This window comes from Chroicocephalus ridibundus, chromosome 4 (genome assembly GCF_963924245.1).
Source record: "Chroicocephalus ridibundus chromosome 4, bChrRid1.1, whole genome shotgun sequence".
Classification (NCBI taxonomy): Eukaryota; Metazoa; Chordata; class Aves; order Charadriiformes; family Laridae; genus Chroicocephalus; species Chroicocephalus ridibundus.
Window position 1 is genome coordinate 28,666,967 of NC_086287.1, and position 18,487 is coordinate 28,685,453.

The window sequence follows — 18,487 nt, forward strand, 5'->3', positions numbered from 1 at the left end:
CACTATAAATGCAGTACAACACGGTTACAAAATCAGTGAAGAGAGCTGCTTGTCAATTAGTCAATCCCGACATGTTTGCATCACTATCCAGGTTTGCCTTCACTACTACAGCATGCATTTTCAATATGGGTACGCTGGAAGCCTGAAGTCAAGCTGTGAACCCTGCTGTAATACATGCTCATAAACACGAGAGGAAAATCCTTGCTCTTCCAGTTCTCACATACTCTGGCTAACCAAACACTGTTCTAATTTTAACAGATAAAACAAATCCATCATAGCCATGTTCCATCAGAAGAGACTCTGTCATAGTATTGGGGAAAATACTTTTCTATTCTTCTCCATTACATGTCAATTTACTACTTTGTTGCCTATTGAAGGCTTCTTAAAGGCATACACTGCTGTTCTCCAACCCACTCTCTGATTTGCATCATAGCAGACTGTTGTTAAAAACTGACCTTTTCTGCAACATTTCTCAAACCTCAACCTCAGCTTCTGAAACAATGTTAGGAAGACATGTTTTCCTACTATAAGTTATGGCCCTTGGGTCTCAGCAAGGAAAATCTCTATAGCCTTTTCTCTAAAGGGATCACACCAACTTTTTCATCCTTCCAGATTCTACCTTTCCATAACAGTGACCCAGGACTAATTACGTTCACCCTGTCACTAATCTGGAAAGGCAATGAACTTAAAAGAAGATAAAGAAAAAGTACATCCACTGAATATTTTCTAGAGTTTTCTTCACTCTGAAATTAAACTCTTAAATATTCAGTGATATGTCTTTTTTTTTTTTTAGATCACTTTCTGAAACAACTGATTGTAGAGGCAAAAATCCTTGATGACATTGTTAATTTTTAATTTTTAGGAAGCCCCAGTCACACTCACTTATCTGAAAAGCTACACTAGCACAGCCTGGAGAAAGAGGAGACAGCATCCATTAGAGTCATTTTTGTCCTCAGTTTCAAGTACCTGACTGAAGAAGCAGTCCCTGAATCTTGGTAGGTGCAGACTTCCATTGCAGAGCTCCAGTGATACACCCATGATGGCTGCATCAGGGCTAGCTCAGATCACAGGTGCAGAACTTGCCATGTGGTCACCTCTTGAAAAAGGCCTTCTCCAGGCTTGAGAGAGAATATCCTTCTATCCACAAAGAACTGCTACCTGTGACCGGCCTTGCACCCTGGCATAGAAGACAGGTTTAAGAGAAAGAAAGGAACCGCTAAACTCAAAGCGTAAAACCTTTTCAATAGAACCCCAATAAAGATTAGGCAGGAGTTCAAGAGACTGACACAAAGTTGCAGCAGGGGGAAAAAGGACATAGAGCCTACTGGAGGCAAGGAGGATTTAGAGACAGGACTTAGGTCCAAAAAGTATTGAAGAGCAGAAACAGTGAGGAAGGAAGGAATGGGGCAACATGAGAGAGAACTAGGGAGAAAAAAAAAGAAAATAAATTAAGAAATAATTTAGACTGAATAACCAGGAGAATTTCTCTCATAGCAGAAGGAATTGAGCTGTGGAACTGTCACCCCATAAGTGAACAGGGATGGAAGCAAGCTGTGCAAGCAAAGCAAATCAAACAGAAGAGAAAGAATTGAATAACCCAAGAACCTTTTCCCCACTTCTGACTGCTGTGATTCCAAAACCTGTAATAGCTGGCAAACTTAGGAGAGGTGTAGCTACTATCACAGAATAGCCGTAGAAAATGGAGGACCAACACCTCCCCCTAAATCAGCATGTTACTGATAGAAACAGTTTTCCACGCTCAGAAAAGATTATAGGCTTCCCCTTTAAGACATATTTAAGCATTGGAGTATTTTTTCTTCCCTAACGATAGGAGAAGGAAGTGAAGGAGGTCAGAGTCCTGTAGACCTCTCTGCACTCCCTGTGGTCTAGTTTAGGAGACTTAAAAGGATTCAGATTAACTGGGGTGGCTTTGTCGATTACACACAGAGAGGAAAATGACCCCATGTGGTAAGTGTTTCCAGGACAGCTGCTCCGTTGGTGAAACACTGCTGCATTCCAGAAATAAACTCCTACAGTCAAATTAGCAGCTCGAGTCCTCTCTCTGCAGAAACGTGCCTTTACCAAAGTTGCAGAAGTTCCCAGATGAATGAGAAACCAGCAGCATAAATTCCTGCTTGGCTCCACTTTTAAATAGAAAATGGTACAAAAAGGTGTTTGTACAATATCAAATTAGTCATCATAGTCAAATAATTGCCCCACATTATTGGTGGGCTCAGAACAAAAAAGGAAGACTGGGAATATTTCTGGCTGGGATGGAATGCTAAAACTAGCATGGTTCTCCAACACTCCAGGCCTGTCATGAGTTTTTCAGGTCTGAGTGCTTGTCAGGATTTCAGTGTAACAGATTTTGGTTTTGATTCCCATGGGGGTCAGTACCTACCAATGCAAAGTACTGAAGAAACATGCAAAAGATGAAAATCTACGTTTGAAGCAAGACGGGAGGCACTGTTGCCACTCGCCTGGCCTCTTCTAGCTCCCAAAAAGTAAGGCAGAGCTGCCCTCTCACTACAGAAGTGAATTCTGGGCCATGAAAGTAAATTTGATCAGAAGCCCCAAGGCATTCATGTTTTACTGAAGACATACATTAAACAGCAAAACTACATGAGACAGCTTCCAAGTTTACACAGGTATACAACTACAGGTTTACAGATGCCTGCATTGGGGAAGGCCCATGAAATCCTGAGGGAAAAAGCGCCAAAACACCGAGCTACAGTTTTCAACAGATAACAGGGCACTTTTTCAGTACTCTGGGCTCGCAGAGTAGGTGTTGTACGGGAAGCAGGCTGCTCCATATAACCACTGAGTGCACAAACATTTGTGGTCCTTCCCCTTTCTCACACTGGCCCCTCATCCTGGGAAGGTGTTCCCAAATGCTTCACTGCAGAAGGAAGATACTGTAGGCACATCACTTCCCCTCACTCACAGATGGGAAAGATGAAGCCATTGTCAAAGTTACAAGGAACAAGTATCAGCATGGCAAAGGCCCTGCTGGGTGTTATAATGTAGTGTCCATTTACTTCAAGAAACCTTCACCAACTGGTGATACAGCAATGCAATGCTCCTCTGACTCAATACACCACCAAACCAAAACCCATCAGGTGACTAAACCTTCTGCAGACCTATGCATTGCAGAACAGAGGATATTATACATTGAAACAAACTCACAGCTGCTGCATAATGTGGTCTTAAACAAAAACACCTGAAAGCATCCTCTAACCCATTGCCTCTTTGCCTCTGGGCCTACTTCTGCCCTGCAAATTCCACCACAACAGCCACCCGGTCAGTGGGAAGGAACACAGTACCGATCAGAAAGGATAAATTCAGGAAGCATCATTTCTGCTTAGCTCACCCTTGCTCCCTGGATGCATTCTTGTCTTCACTGATACTTTCATAGTGGCATAGCTTATCTATCCTAGGAACCTTCACGGCTTTATAAACACTGCCTTTAACAGTAGAAAAACATTCAGGGTAAGCAAGATCAGGTACCCCAAAATACAGATGCTGCATATCTGTAACAGAGTATCGTGTAAACAAGTAATTCAGCTATCTGCAAAGAGTGACAACACTGGTTCCAGGTGCAAGAGAAGCTATGAGCACAGCTATGCCAGGTCAAGTTAAGAAGTCACCTCATCCCATATTCTATCTCTGATATCAACAACTAACATTTGGCTCAGGGAAAGACTATAGGAAAGGAGAATGTTTTCCCTGCTCTTCACCTTGCTGCACCTTTGCAGACCTTACAGTCAGCATCTTGGCAGCCTGTGACTTAGGCTGTTCCCTCTGGACTATAACATCTACTTGCCACTGATGAGGCCACATGTTCCATAGATTCCTTGATATCTTTTTGAATCCATCCATAACTTTGCCACTGAATGATGCAGAGGCCAATAAATCCCACAGTTTAATTTTCTGTTATGTGAAAAAATACTTTCTTTTGTTTATTTAAAGCACTTTTTTATTTTAAGGGAAAAAGCATTGAAAAAAGGGGGAAAATACAAATGCAAGTATAGAGATACCAAGAAAATGAAGCAGAGCTCTCTTCTTAGGTGAAAAAGTGGAGGTGCTGATTTTGCAAAGCAAAGAATAAGGCAGATTTTACACATAAAAGCCCATGCTCTTTTTTGTTATCTTTTCGTTAACTGCACACCAAGTAAAGCCACCTGTACTCCAAACAAGCCACACTTGCAGCAATACATTACCACAAATACCTATCTCTGTTACCCTCATCTTTCTTCTAGCCACAGACTTCATGACTAACTCTTCTGCACTGATAGTCTCTTGTCTTGAACCAGATTGGAAGCTCTTTCAGACAGAAGTTGTCTCATGGCTAAATACAGCAGCCCCAGCAAACAACGAAGGCAGAATGGAATCAATGGCCAAAGCTGCCAGCGCAACTCATAGCCATTGTCTGAGAGCTAGTTAAAAAGAAGTGGAACAGTCACAGCATGAGATTTATTAAGTAGTAGATAATAATTTTACATTACATAATACACAATGTTGCATACTATATTAAACCCAGTATTGTAAGCCTCAAATGTTCAGCTACTGATCAAGTCCCAAAATAAACATAATTATATTCTATATGATACATCGGTGGCTATTCTTATCACCCGCCTTTTTTCTTAAAAAAAAAAAAAAAAAAAAAAAAAGGAAAAAAGAAAGAAAATAGTCGGCATTGCTTTTTAGTTGTTCCCTGAAACCTGGTGGTCTAGACACTTTTCTTCTTTTAAAACAAAACTGCAGTTTTTCTCATCATTTGCTTTCACATGGTGGAGATGTAAAGTCAAACATCAAGTACAGCAATAAAGTTGTTGGCAACATCAAAGAGCATGAAGTATAGAAATGATATATAGGGTAATTAAATGGCTCTGAAAGTTATTTGCGTATCTCTATATATAAGCTGGCCTGACTTAATAAAGAAGCATTTCACAGTAGCTTTTTGGCCCTCCTGGCTTTGTGCAAGATTTTGCAACAACCTCCAAATGGTACCAAGCTTTCACGGCCTTCTAACCTGGCTATGGGAAGCTGCAGAGACCTGTCTGAGATTCCTCAAAACACAACAACACATCCAGAAAAAGAAAGGGTGCAAAGCACGTACAAATACAAAGCAGAAAGAAAAGGAGATAGAGAGCACGATGAGCAAGCTGCACTTTTATTTCTACAGGTGAAAGTCCAAATCTTGTAGTTATCAGCAATGATCACTAAGAGGGCTAAGAGTGTGACCCAAGCCCAGTTCATCAGCTGATCGCAACTGGTGCCTCAGGGGGAACAGCGTGAGATCTTCCCCAGCCCACTGTGCTACAAGGACAACCGAAAGCACAAAACCAGTCAGGACCATATGCCCACCACCAGGCCCATGGTTGCAGAAGCACCCAACAGATCCTTAGGGCTGACAATCTGCATGCTGTGCTCTTTGGACACGTTTCGTGCATCTACAGGAGTAGTGTAGCTGAGCAGACAAAAAGCACTGCTCTTCCCGCAGCTCCTGTAGCAGGTGGGTGTTTCTCCCTCTGCCACCCTGAGGCCAGAGAGAAATACCTGACTTCTCAGGGCAGGTTTGGAGCCTCAGTGCAAAGGAGATGGGATATTTCATCATCCACCCCCCCATCAGCCCACCCAGGTGTCTAGAAGTTAGCATCGGGCTCACAGGATCAAAAGCACTCAACTGCCCTATTTCAATTTACAAGCAAGACCAAGTCGGGGGTGACTGCCAATTGTCCAGAAAGGGGAGGGGAGGGAAAAGGATGGGAGAGATGGTTACCCTGTGACATGATAGCCTGGGACTTCACAGAAGGCTACAGACCAAGACACTGCCAGCAAAGACTCAGTACAGTAACTCACAAACTACCATTTGCAGCCAATCTCCATTAAGCACTATAAAATAACACGGCTTGCTGAGCTTCCTCTCTCCACATGCACCTCTCCCTGGGAGCAGACAGACAAGTGGTAAACTCAACACATGTCTCGCACAGGGTTTTTCTGGAATGAGTTAGCAACAGAGCAGCTCTTCCTTTGCACTATCCTAGGTAAACAGAGGATGTTGCTGGTACAAAGTGCCTCAAAGTGGCAGGAACAGCATTATCACTTCAGTGCTGTTTCCTGAAGGATCAATAAGCCAAGACAATCAATTCTTCTGGCTAGTCCTTATTCCCCAGAAGCTGTGGCTCTCATCCCCCATCATTTAACCCTTCACAAACATAGCAGCAGCCCCCTTAATTCTGTCCTCCTTAAACACACTTTCCATGAGCCCATGTGCCAGAAGAGACTACAGAGCTGAAAGTAATGTAGCCAGGTGAACATGGTATTTCAGAGAGGTATGGCCCATTACTTCAGCACAGCAATAACATGTCTATATACTGCCCTTTGAGCACATGGAGGCATCCTTTCAGCTGATTTCTTTGTATGGGATGGAGGGTCCCAAAGAGGCCGTAGCGCTCTATCCCCTACTACTTCTCTGTGCAGGGAGCATAAGGCACTCCCAGAGCACCAGCAGACACTCACAGAAGGGGGCTACGTAGGCAGTAGATGGCATGAAAAGTCATTACAGAACTCACAAGAGTAGGCCCTATTTAGAGACACACAAAACTGAAGTTTAATCCTATAAAGCAAAAAGAAAGTAAGAGGGATTGAGAGAAAGCACAGGAAGAATTATATGATTATTTGCAATGTTAAAAAGGGAATAGGGGCTACCGGAGGCAAAACACAGGACTGTACTCAGAGCCTGCAGTAACACAAAGCGTTTTGCTGTGATCATGCAATTCTCTGTAGATCATGGAGAACAGGCAAGCAGGAACCCCATTTAAGATGGGCAAAACACATCACAGCAGTGAAGGGACCCACCTTAGACTGAACAGGGAGTCTGTGTCAGAGCTAGAATTAAAGAACAACAGTGAAACAAACAGCTTGGTATAAAGATTGGCCATGAATACATTTCAGATGTACACAGGAGTTTTCAACTAAAAAGCAGGGGGGCTTGGGATAGGCTCCTAGATTGACTTTTGGGTGAAGCATTAGAGAGGATGCTGATGCAAGGAATCCCTTCCCAGCCTATGTTTTACTCACAAAATCCTTGCTGTCCTCCCCCACAGAAAGACAGCATTAGCTAATGGTTATAACTTGAGTGCTACCATACTCTCAGTGCTACAGACTGTGGGTTCAAAAAGCATGACCGAGAAAATCATATTCACATGAGCTCTTCACCAATCTACATGAGTTCACACCACCAACAGAGAAAGGTTGAAATCCCCTGTACTAGGCCATGGGGACATGATGTAACAGGGAAGAACTTATTTAAAGGGAAGCAGTAGAAAGAGCTACCAATGAGAGTAATTGCAATTTTTAAAAGCCCAGGAGACCTGTGGGAAAAGAAGGGCCTGAGGATGGAGAACAAAGCAAACAAAAAGAAAGCTGTCTGGCAGGCCTGGTGGCAGATGTACCCTCTCTTCTCACCCAGAAAGTCACCCTCTAGGTCCTGTAGGCTTTAGAGGGATGTTGATTAAATGCCAATGTTTTAGTATATGGCTACCAGTCATTTGCTCAGGCCTACTACAAAGAGGTGATCACGGGAGGCTGGGGAAACAAGAACTTCTGGAGTACATTTCCTGCTGATCCAGCAAACACAATTACAAAGAGAAAGAGAATCCATTCTGGGAGCAGCGTGAAACTCTTGTGAGCAGGATCATTCACATCTCACATGGTTGAAGGAAAGGAAAGGGCAGCAACTCCTTAATGAATAAAAATAGCCACTTATGCTTCCCTCTCATACATGCTGGGCATATGCTTTCCAGTATCCAAATAACAAGATTTAATTGCAAGTTTTATTCCATTAGAAAAGGAAATTTCCCCTAAAGACACAGCCCTTTTTCTACAGACTTTCAAGAGCCCTAAGACTTTAAAACTGTCACTTTCAAGTCATCGTGTCAACTAAACTGTGTGCTTTAAAAGTTTAAAGAGCCGCAGTATTTCCTTCCCTAAAATTCCTATATTACAAAATCATTTTTAAGTACTTGTGGCATGCATGGAGGACAGCAAGAACACAGTAGCTTTCTACGTAACTTGTGGAAAAGTTGAAAATCAGGTTTTAGTTCCCCAGTTCTTCATAAACTATACATATGCCAGGCAAAGCTGCACTGAAATACAGCCACCTTCAGGGTAAACAGCAGCCGGTCATTCATAGGATTCAGCATAGCACTGCAAAGGACAAAAAAGAGAAAGGAGAGTATTTTGCCTGAAATGTCAGCAGGAGAAATCTAAGTATAAACTGCTAGGCCATGGCCACAGCAGAATAGTGCAGGAGAGGAAAAGGCTGAGGCAAACAGAAAGGAAACCGGGATGGGAAGGAGAGGAAGGCAGGAAAAAATGTTATACAGTGTTCACCTCAGACACAGAAAGCTCCAGTCTCAAAGGGATCTGCTGTGGGTGCCAGCTATTAGAGGGAAAGCACACAATTATTATGTATTTCAAATTCATTTAATAAAGTACACTCTAGCTGATGGTGCTCTCCTCAGCAGGTCCAGGCACAGAGCACAAAGAGAAAGAGGCCTCAGGCACTCACATCAGGTCGCAGTTTTAAATAATTTTTAAACTAGGGCAAGGTGCCAATTCTTACCTCAAGGTGCTGCACCCAGATAGACATGTCAGCAAAACCACAAAGTTTGGTGTCTACAGGATGACCATCGATACACATGGCTCCGGAACCAAACAGTAACTTACTTTTTTAGCCAAAGTTTACAACTTTTGAGTAATAAGCCTGGAGCTTCATCTCAACAAGAGTCACCAAGACCAAATTCAGACCTAGTGTGTAGGACGATGCCATTTAATGTTATACTAACAGTAAGTTAGCCTTCTATCTGATTGTCTTACCAAAATCAGAAAACCTTTTCGGTGGCTTGTACCAAATGTATTTAAAAAAAACAAAACAAAAACAGGAAAAAAGGCGAAGTAGAGTAACTCTTGCTGCCAGCACAAAAACCTCCTATTTTCAAACTAGACACCTGTGTCACTGATTTGCAGTTTTTGCCAAGGGTGAACCAGCCATTTGGGATTTATATAAGATTGTTCTCTGTAAATCTTGGAGTACTTTTGATGGCATCCATGTATCGTTTTACAGGCAGGGAAACTGAGGAACACAGAGATATGACTTGGCCATGTGTCAGAAGATGGCAGGTTTCTATCCCCATTCCTTGTCAGGACCTCTTTACAGAAGAGAGGCAGGATCATGGCACAGTCTTGATTTTGTGCAGTTCACCTGCTGTGGACAGATTTTCTAAACCCAAGCTTGGGGCAAATAAAGCCTACTGCTGGCTAGTTCACGACACACCAGGCCTTAGCAACACAGAGGTCCTCTGCTTTGCTGCAGGCAGGCCGGCCTGCTCTTTTTCAGCAACAGCAGGGTCTACCCAAGCATGCATGATGAACTCATCACAAAAGCAATCAGGCGTTAATTTGGTCAATCATTCCTGTGACAGCAAATCCAGTTCTCCAACCAGACTATTTGACACAAGACTCCAGCTAAACTGAAGGACAGAAAAAATGCCTCAAAAGATACCAATCTACAGAACAGAAGTAGAACAATTTAGATACTGACCCATCCACACTGCTTTCTCTTTTTTTTTTCTTTTTTAATAAAAAAGTTACCCAAGAGCTAAGTAGAACCAAAAATAAAATGCATTAAAAAATTAAATCGGGTCTTCCAGGCACTATTAATAAAAAGGCAGACCACCCTCCAGTTCTTCTCATTTAGAAGAATATTTATTTGGAGTTTCTATTAGGCTGCTGCTTGCACTGCATGTATGCTGCTTCAATAAAGAAGAGCCTTTTTGAAGCATCACTTGACTTTGTTTTAAATATCTTGCTACAGTTTCCATTTTAGCTCTGTGAGATGATTATTTTTTCTCACCAAACTGAAGTTATACAGCAGTTGAAAATGCTGATGGCTTAACTGGTTTCCTTCCCCCCCCCCCCTCCACAGCAGCCCTGAGGGGTTTTAACTCTTTCTGCAGCACTGAAATCCTGCTTTTGGAGTTCAATGTTTAACTCGCGCTGGGAGACTCATAAATATTCGGAGTCACTCTCTCCCTCTCTGTTTGATTAGGAAATGAGCCTTTAACTCAATGTAATCCCCAAGCCATTAACAAAAAAGCCCTCAACAGCTCCACTATTAGAATTTCACTCCTAACCCACAGAGGATTGAATTAGATTAACATAACTACCGCAATCTGAGTTTATTTTCTGTGCCAGATAGAAATGTGTCTTCAGGAAAGGAAAAGAAGAGAACGGGAGAGCAAGCATAGCATAATGAAATGTAAAAATAGAGAGATGAGAAATAGATGGACAGATGTACAGGTGAAGCGATAAAAGAAGTAAGAGAGAGCAAGAGAGACAGCTAGCTACACAATCTTTAATAACTGTTTGCTGGCTTTGGGGGTTTTATTCAGAAGGCCCCTAAAAACACAGAATTGTTTCAAGAAGAGTATTTTTTTCTTGCTGATGTTTACTCCATATTCTCAGGGATTTACAGCAAGACACCTGAGCATGCTGTACTCCAGACACCTGTGCAGCAGATTTGGCACAGGTTTTATTTATAATTCCCCAGAGATGTCATACTTAGCAATGAAAGTAGGGGCACGAAGAAGAGAATCTGCATGTCAATCATTACTTTGCAGTGAAAGAAACAAATAAACTAGGATGAAACAAAATGCTTGTTTGGTTTTTTTTAAGGAATGAAAAAAAATCATGCAACAGCCCTGTGACAAACCACACTGTGTAGAATAAGTCACTTTGGAGGTTGATAGATGCTTAGTCCACAAAACATGAAACATTAGTGAAGCAGAAACTAAACAACAAAGACTTCCTTCCACATAATGCATCCAAGTCTTCCCTCTAACCACAGATAACTCCCTCCCTCCAAATAAAAGTGGTCCCATAAACCATTGATTAGTATGCTACAGGACAGTAGGTGCTTGGTTATTTTTTCTAAACGCAGTAATAAAAAAAATACGGCAGGTTTAACGGGGAAAAAACCCACATGTGGCTGAAAGAGAAGGGTCAAATCCAGCAATTGTGCAGACAAAACCATTGAATAGTCCAAACAAATTCTTAAGACTAAATCTTTCCTAGCTTTATACTTGGAGGACGTAGATTTTTGCAAAAGTGTATAGTAAATGAGGTTTTGCAGTAATTCCTGAACCTAGTCATGCTGATATTTCTGTTTGTGTAGGGAAGAAAGATTCAATTTTTATTTTTCAAACGATAAGATGTCTCTTGGTTTTCAATTTTTAGGGGGACCTCAGACCAGCTATATGATAGATTCTTTGTTAGTTACAGAGTCAGCAATTTTATTTCTTTAATGCCTTTCAGAAAAATCTGCTCTCCCTTTATTACACAATAACGTTGCATTGTCACAGAGAGGCAATAAATGTAATATCATGCCAAAACAAACAGAAAAGGGACTTAAATAATTTAAATACATTCATTTTTAAGTAAAGCAAAAAGCCTTAATAATCAAAATGAAGCTTTCTATGATGAGAATGGTCAGGCTCACAGTTTTGTTTTATTTGGGGGGAGGGGAGCTTCATAGCGAGCGGCGTATTGTAATGATCATTTGGGGCATTATTTGTGTATGTAAATTCCCCGTGTTTATCCATATCGTCCTAAAAGCCTTCCTTATATCTAGAATTGTAGCTGAAAGATGGAGTATTTATATAAATGGTTAAAAACTTAGAAAGAATTAATTCGTAGTCGGTATTTTTTGTTCCTACAACTTAAGTTAAAAACTTTGAGTATTATAAAATGTACATTAAAGAAATGCAAAATAAAGAACCAACCTATTTGTCACCTTTCTACAGTCAGTCCAAGAAATTCAGTTATCATGTAGTTCTTAGGGCTTGATATTTCAACTGTAAGACGCCTCTGGTTTTATTATTCTATTTCTATTAGACACTTGTTCCTCCAAATTATTTTAAGTTTAGCTTCATTTTATTTGTTGTTACTTTCAAAAATGGTAAATCATGGGGGGAAAAGTTTTAAGAACATATATTTAATGAGAAATTTATACTAAAAAAACTTAACATACAGAAATTAAAAATTGTGATATTAGCCTTTTTGGGAGTAGATGTTATAAACACAAGAAATCAAGGAAATTTTTCTATGCTTAAAAATAAATATAAAAACTAAATTTTGGAAAAGGTATAACCCAAATCTCTGAGGCAAAAATATGAAACAAGAAAAACCTCTTTGTGTTTTGACAAAAATGTTATGCTAAAAGCTCCTAATAAAAAACAAATTCTGACTCATTATTGTCTTCCCTCTCTTCATATTCCTGTTAACAAAAATACTCCAAAAATTTATCATTGTTCAAACATTTTGCTTTTTGGCTGCTTTAAAGCAAACAGCTCATTGGCGATGAGAGAGTAAGTTTCTTCTTTGAGTGCTACTGCGCTGACTTTGCAAAGACTTGCACCCCTCTTTTGTCATTGAAGAGGCTTCAGTTACTTTGGGACTTTTAAAATTAAAGAAACGTCAACTGCTCAATGATAAATGCATTCAGTAAAAGCAAAATTTCATTTAATCTCCCTGCTAAGAGAAGGTTTGTTATGAAGCCAGGGGGAGCAGGGTGGTTGTTGTTTTTCTTTTTTTAATAGAGGAAAGGGTGCCGCTTGGTTCTTTTAAGACAGGACTGCTGAAGTTTCCAGGTTTGCCTTTACCAGCATGGGATAAATAGCACCTGTCCTTGGTAAGCCCTTAAGCAGAGTTACGTTATACATTGACCTTTTTGGAATGCCAGCAAACCTGACCGTTTCTATTCCCAAAACAAAACTGTTCCACTCAAACTTTCATTTGCTTATTTCCAGAGAAAAAAGCCTCTCTCAAATAGTGAAACCATCTGATTTCTACAAAGTTCTGAACCAACTCCTCTCCTTGTGGGTCACACTGACCTTCCTTTGACAGTGTGAAAATAAATAAAAAAAATTATTACCTTTAACCATATTGAGATGCTGCCACAATTTTTAGCCCAGATTAAAGGATTGGTGCAGAGCAACATTTGGATCAAAAAACCCCAAAACAAAAAACAACCCCATAAATGCAATAAAAGGTAGAAGTTCGCTACTTACATGCTGCAGGCTGAGAGATGAAGCTTGAGGCTGGAGTAGAATTTCCCTTGCCCTCAGGTGTTTCTAATTGCTGATTAAATATCTTTTGGTTCCGCCTGCACCAGCCGACAGTCCCCTCTGCGTCTCTGCCTCTCTTTGTGACTAGGACACAGTACTCTGAGTCCCAACCTATAAATAGATCCCAGCTCTGTGATTGATATAACAGGCAGCTGACAAAAAAAAAAAAAAGAAAAAAAAAAAGAAAAGAAATAGCCAGGTCTTAAGCAAAGCAGCAAAAGCTGGGCTTTTAACTGTGCACTGTGCCCAGGGAGGAGTCCCCCACAGTCACCCGTGGGCATCAGAAAGAGAAAGTGCAAGGCAATTACTTTCCCAGCAGCATTACAGCAACTTGAGGCATGTAAAGCGAGTGAACAAAATTCAATGCACAAAGAAGGAGAGGAAAAGCACAACTGGCAGACTGCATCCAACTCTTTTACAATTTAACAAAAATAAATGTCATTTTTAAAAACAAGTTGAGGATTCTGACAGAATGAGAGACGAGTTCAGAGTTGAGTTCTGGGGGCTGGCCCAGTTGTGCTTGTATTTCTGCTGCAGAATAAACTAGGGCTAGTAGGGAGGCTAGCAATTTAACAGCTCGGCAGGCTACTTAGGGTCTCTGCCCACAAACAGTATTTGATGAGGCTATTCCTGAAAACAAAACTGAGGGTATTGATGGTACCTCCTCTATTGACTCAGAAGAAGTTACTTAGGTCTCAAGGACCTGAACCATGATTCCTGCTCGTGTCCTTGACTGACAGGAGAAAACTGACGAGTTACAGATATCAGCACAGCTCTTTTGCAGAGGCTGAGCTGGGACCCCACCATCTGGACTTGAGAGAATGCGTCTGCCCTGGTCCCCATTAATAAGCGCAGGGGTAATGGCTCTGGATTTTTTCATATCTAACCTCTACATGTTCTCCTGTTAGAGTCACAGTCAGGCAAGGCCAAAGGCTTTTCTAGGAGGCAGCTGGTTCTCCAAGACTTCACCAACTCCTAGATATTCATGATGTCCAGTAGAACCTTAATGGCTATGCAGTTTCATAGCAAACAGACTCAAAGGCAAGACAGCTCCTGATGAATACCAGGGGAAGGGTGGGGAAGAAGAGGGAGAACAGTAGGCAGAGAGAGGCAAAACAGCTTTTGCTACACTGCTACCTTTGGCAGTATCTCCTACAATCAACCCTAGCACCATGCTCAGCTCTGCAGGCAAAAGTACTAGTGCAGACAGAGTACCAGATCCACCAGCCTTCTTTTCAACATGTTGCTAGGCTTGCTTGAGCTGCAATGGTAAAGAAATGCTGAACTCATAAAGAGCAGGATAAAATCCTCAGGCACCAAGCCCATGCTGAACTTCATGGTTCTTTGGCTCCGTGGCTAACAGTACCTGAGCTAGTTTAGGCATGTCTACACTGCGCTGTGGGTGCTGCTCTTGCTGGAGTAAAGAAAGTTAGTTCTGTTCAACAGGAGCAGCTATCCTAAAGCAAGGCAAGGACCCACCATATCATAGCCAAGGTCTCAGTTCAACTGCAGCTATTGATTATGTGGGAAGATAAAGTCATTTCCTCTTTTTGGGCCAAATCCAGTTGATATGCTTAGTGTCTAAGCCGGTAGGATTTAGTCAATGAGTTTTTTAAAAAAAATGCCCTTCTCACGGGACAGGGGTCTGATGAAGCACTGTGCAAAGACTCATGACATTTAGACATTTCCCTCAGTTGAGCTACTGCCCTATGTGAAGTCTGGCTTGTCACTTTACTACTGCTGCATATCCCCCAGCTTTAAAAAAACCAAAGATAACAATACTTAACACTGTACTTTAAAGCACTTTGATATCTGCAGATGAAGACCTACAAATGAAGGGGGGGAAAAAAAAAAAAGTGTCTGACAGGCTGAGCTCCAGTGTGGAAACAGAACCTGGTCCTTCACATTCACCTAGTTGAATCAGATTAAAAATTAGCTTACCAAACAAAGAAAATTTTGAAATTCTGCCCTCTCATTTGGGCTGGCCGTTACAAGGTGGTTTGGGCTTTAATACTCAGAGCTGTAAAACATTTTACACTTCCCATTGCCATTGGAAGGAACTTTAGAAGCTCAGTCCACAGAACAATCAGGCTGAGGCATGGCAGATCAAGGTCCCAAAACAGGAGTACCTACATCCAACAGTCACTTTTGAAAAATTCAGCTTTAACAAAAGCATAGCCACATAGATCCTGAAAGTGTTGCCACTGTCAGACTGTTCTTTGCTGTTCTATATTACTGACATCTGAAGTTCTTCAAATACTACTTCAGCAAGCCTTGTGTTGTTTAGAACAGCATCATCCCTGCCCCATTACACTGCCATGGGCCAAACTGAAGCCTGGGAAAATGCCACGATGTAGTCTAAATCACGAGGACACTTTGGGCACATCTCAGTCAGGTAGTTGGGAAGCTCTGTTCAGTTCTCAGGTCCAGGTCCAGTGCTTATCATTGGCATCCCCTATCCACAGCAGACAAAGATCTGGGCATACAGTAGTCCCCCATCCTTCCACTTTCTGCTTGGAGGATGAAGGGATGAGGACTTGCCAGCATGCAAGTTAGCTAGTATGGATGAACCCTGAATGGAGCCAGCATTCCCCCATCCTTCCTCTCTGCGTTTACACAACAGGATGTATGACCTTAGTTGCTCCTCACTTGGGTACCCAGCAATCCAGAGATCTGCTTTAGGTAAAACTTCAAACACATGTCCCCTACCCACACTGCGAGCACCCCTGTGCACAAACACCTCTTAATTCCAGCCTCAGGTGAGGCAGGGAAAGCATCCAAGAGTAGAGGCCATGAGACTGAATGCCCAGTTCAAAACACTGCAAAAAGAAAGCCAGAAGATTTCAACAGCACCTTCAGATACATTAAAAAAAAAAAACAAACAACAACAACAACCAAAAAAGATCAACATCAGTGACTTGTAGACTGTATAAAGGCTCAACTCTTTCCTTGAGGCACCCAAATAGAAGACATTGTAAAGTGCAAGTGCAGATCTACAGTCTTTTCTACTTGTCTGGGAAGGTATTTTTTTTAAATGCTTCTTGCTAGGGCCACTTACATCTAAGCCTATATTTCAGTCTCAGATTCTCAAGTCTATGGTGGAGGTAAAATTTCAGTGCTTAATTTACTTCAAACACAAGGAGTTTGAGCTTTGCACATATAAATCTGGGCAGAATTTGCTCAGCTGGATACAAGCTATTATAGAAGAATGTAAAATATACTTTCCTTCTTATGACAAAAAACAAAAATTCACAGCTATCCTTTTTAGACAGGGACACAGCAAAACCAGTTGAAGTTTGAAAATACTAGTCCAATCAATGGAATCTTCCAATTCCCCCACTCGCACATTAAACCACCCAGATAATCTTTGTCCCTTCTCCCGTGAGCCTCAAGATGCTTCTGTGCACATCTGATTTATGTGCCATAAGTTTAGAGCTCAGAACCACTGCTGCTTTTATATCAGGAAATGCAGCTATGAATCTAAGTTTTAAAAGATAAACTGAAAGTCAGCCCTGTAGTTTCCAAGGCTAGCCACAAACTACAAGGAATAACTGTAACACACAACAAAAAGTTTCTTCGGCAGAGTCAGACTACTTTGAAAAATTCTCAAAACCCCAAAATTCCAGGGCAGCTGCGTTAGTGCCCTGCTGGAGTTAGTGAGGTGTGAATTGCACAGATTTCAAACAGGGACTACTTAAACACCAAAAAAAGATACTATAAAATAACTCTTTTCACAAAAAGGAAATGAATGTCAAAAAACCCTCTTCCAAGACTGTGAAAATAACAAGATGAGGAATAAAAGAGAAACAAAAGGAAAAGTTTGAGTAGACACGCTCTTCTGGATGCTTGGCATACATAGTATTACTCTTAGATCTAACAGGTAGATCTTAGATTTAACAGGTAGTTAAATATACTATGCATTTTGATACAAAGCATGTACTCTGAAAAAAGCAAATTTTCAAGAGGGAAATGCTGATATTATTGCTAGAAGTTTAGCTGTCTTATTTCCTTATTTGATTTTAAAGCTGCAAATTTCATATTACTTCAATGTTGTTCTTCTCTGCAAACCATAGCAGGATATTTTTTGGCACACACTAAACCCAAAGTCCATACGTCTGTATACAGTTCTTCCGTGTAACCTCCAGGACGGTGCATGCCATGCTGCCATGTCAAGTCTCTGTCATCACCAGGGAAAGTCACACTGCTCAGTTAATACACTTGTAAACTTTGCTCCTTCTTTAACTCGTATATATTTTACTATTTTTCAGGAATGTGAAAATGAGTAAGATTTTAACAGAAGTCCCCTACCAGATTTAGCCATTTCAGCTAAAGAAGTTACCCCCCTCCAGCTGCCTGCCAGCTGGAGATTAGGACTCCAAAAGATCTTTGGCAGAAGTGAACCTGCAAAAACTTTCTAAAAAGCTTCACACAAAGCATGTCAGATTAGGACTAAAGAACTTTCCTGGATTAGGCAGCATCCAAATCTGTTCTTCCATTTTCAGAGCTGTGGACAGAGAAAAGTCTTCACCTGGCATAGCTATTTGCAGAGTTAGGCTGTGGAGAGGCACCCATCTGTGGCTGCTCGGCAGAGGTTATGCCACTGGCTTTAACAAGAACAAGAGCAAGCACAGAAGAATGCTACTCTCCCTTGTTTTTCTGAGTCCACCAATAATAACAATGTACTAATGAAAAATAGCTTGGCCTGAGCAACGAAACACATACCAGAGTGCGTTCAGAGACTATCCAGAGCAAGCATTCAGTTCTACACGTACACACAGAAATAAAACCTGTAAGGATTTAACTAAAGCCTGCAAGCAGTAAGACAGTCATATGCTGCATTACATTTAAACACGCAACCTTTGACAGCCTATCATGTACAGTATGATAACACAGTCCCTTCTCTCCTTACCTCCTTTAGGTCCCGCCTAAACTTCTACTGCAGAGCCTTTGGCTCAAAGGGCTTCTGTGTTTATACCCAGCAAAAAGCAACAAAACAGAATAAGACTTCTTGGATATACTCCTGCCTAAATTGTGTAACCACGATATTCTCTCGCTGGAAACCACCATCATCTTCCAATCGCACGCTGCAACGTGCTGTCAGTTCCATCGTTTGGGGCAGGCACCTTTCGCGCTTTCAGCTTGTTGTGGATGCTTTGCAGAAACTCATCGCTGTTGCTGTACCACTTGTTTAGGACCTTGTTTAGCACCAGCAAGTCCACACCTGTGCTGGCAGGGCATTAGCTGTGCACTCGGACAAATCTCAAAGCAGCCCTGCAGCCTACAAAGGTCGGCTTCAG

General features: G+C 41.5%; 1 protein-coding gene across 2 annotated transcripts in view; it reads right to left on the reverse strand.

Annotated features, from left to right (window-relative positions):
• Window positions 1-13,270, reverse strand: part of ESRRB (estrogen related receptor beta) — a 135,261-nt gene extending 121,991 nt beyond the window's left edge. Inside the window, exon 1 of one of the 2 annotated variants that reach the window (XM_063332161.1) lies at window positions 13,134-13,270. In XM_063332161.1, the coding sequence (XP_063188231.1) occupies window positions 13,134-13,135 (2 nt within the window). In that variant the 5' untranslated portion in view covers window positions 13,136-13,270. The remainder of the gene's footprint in view (window positions 1-13,133) is intronic. The other variant, XM_063332162.1, reaches the window with a different exon arrangement.
• Window positions 13,271-18,487: the final 5,217 nt, after the last annotated feature.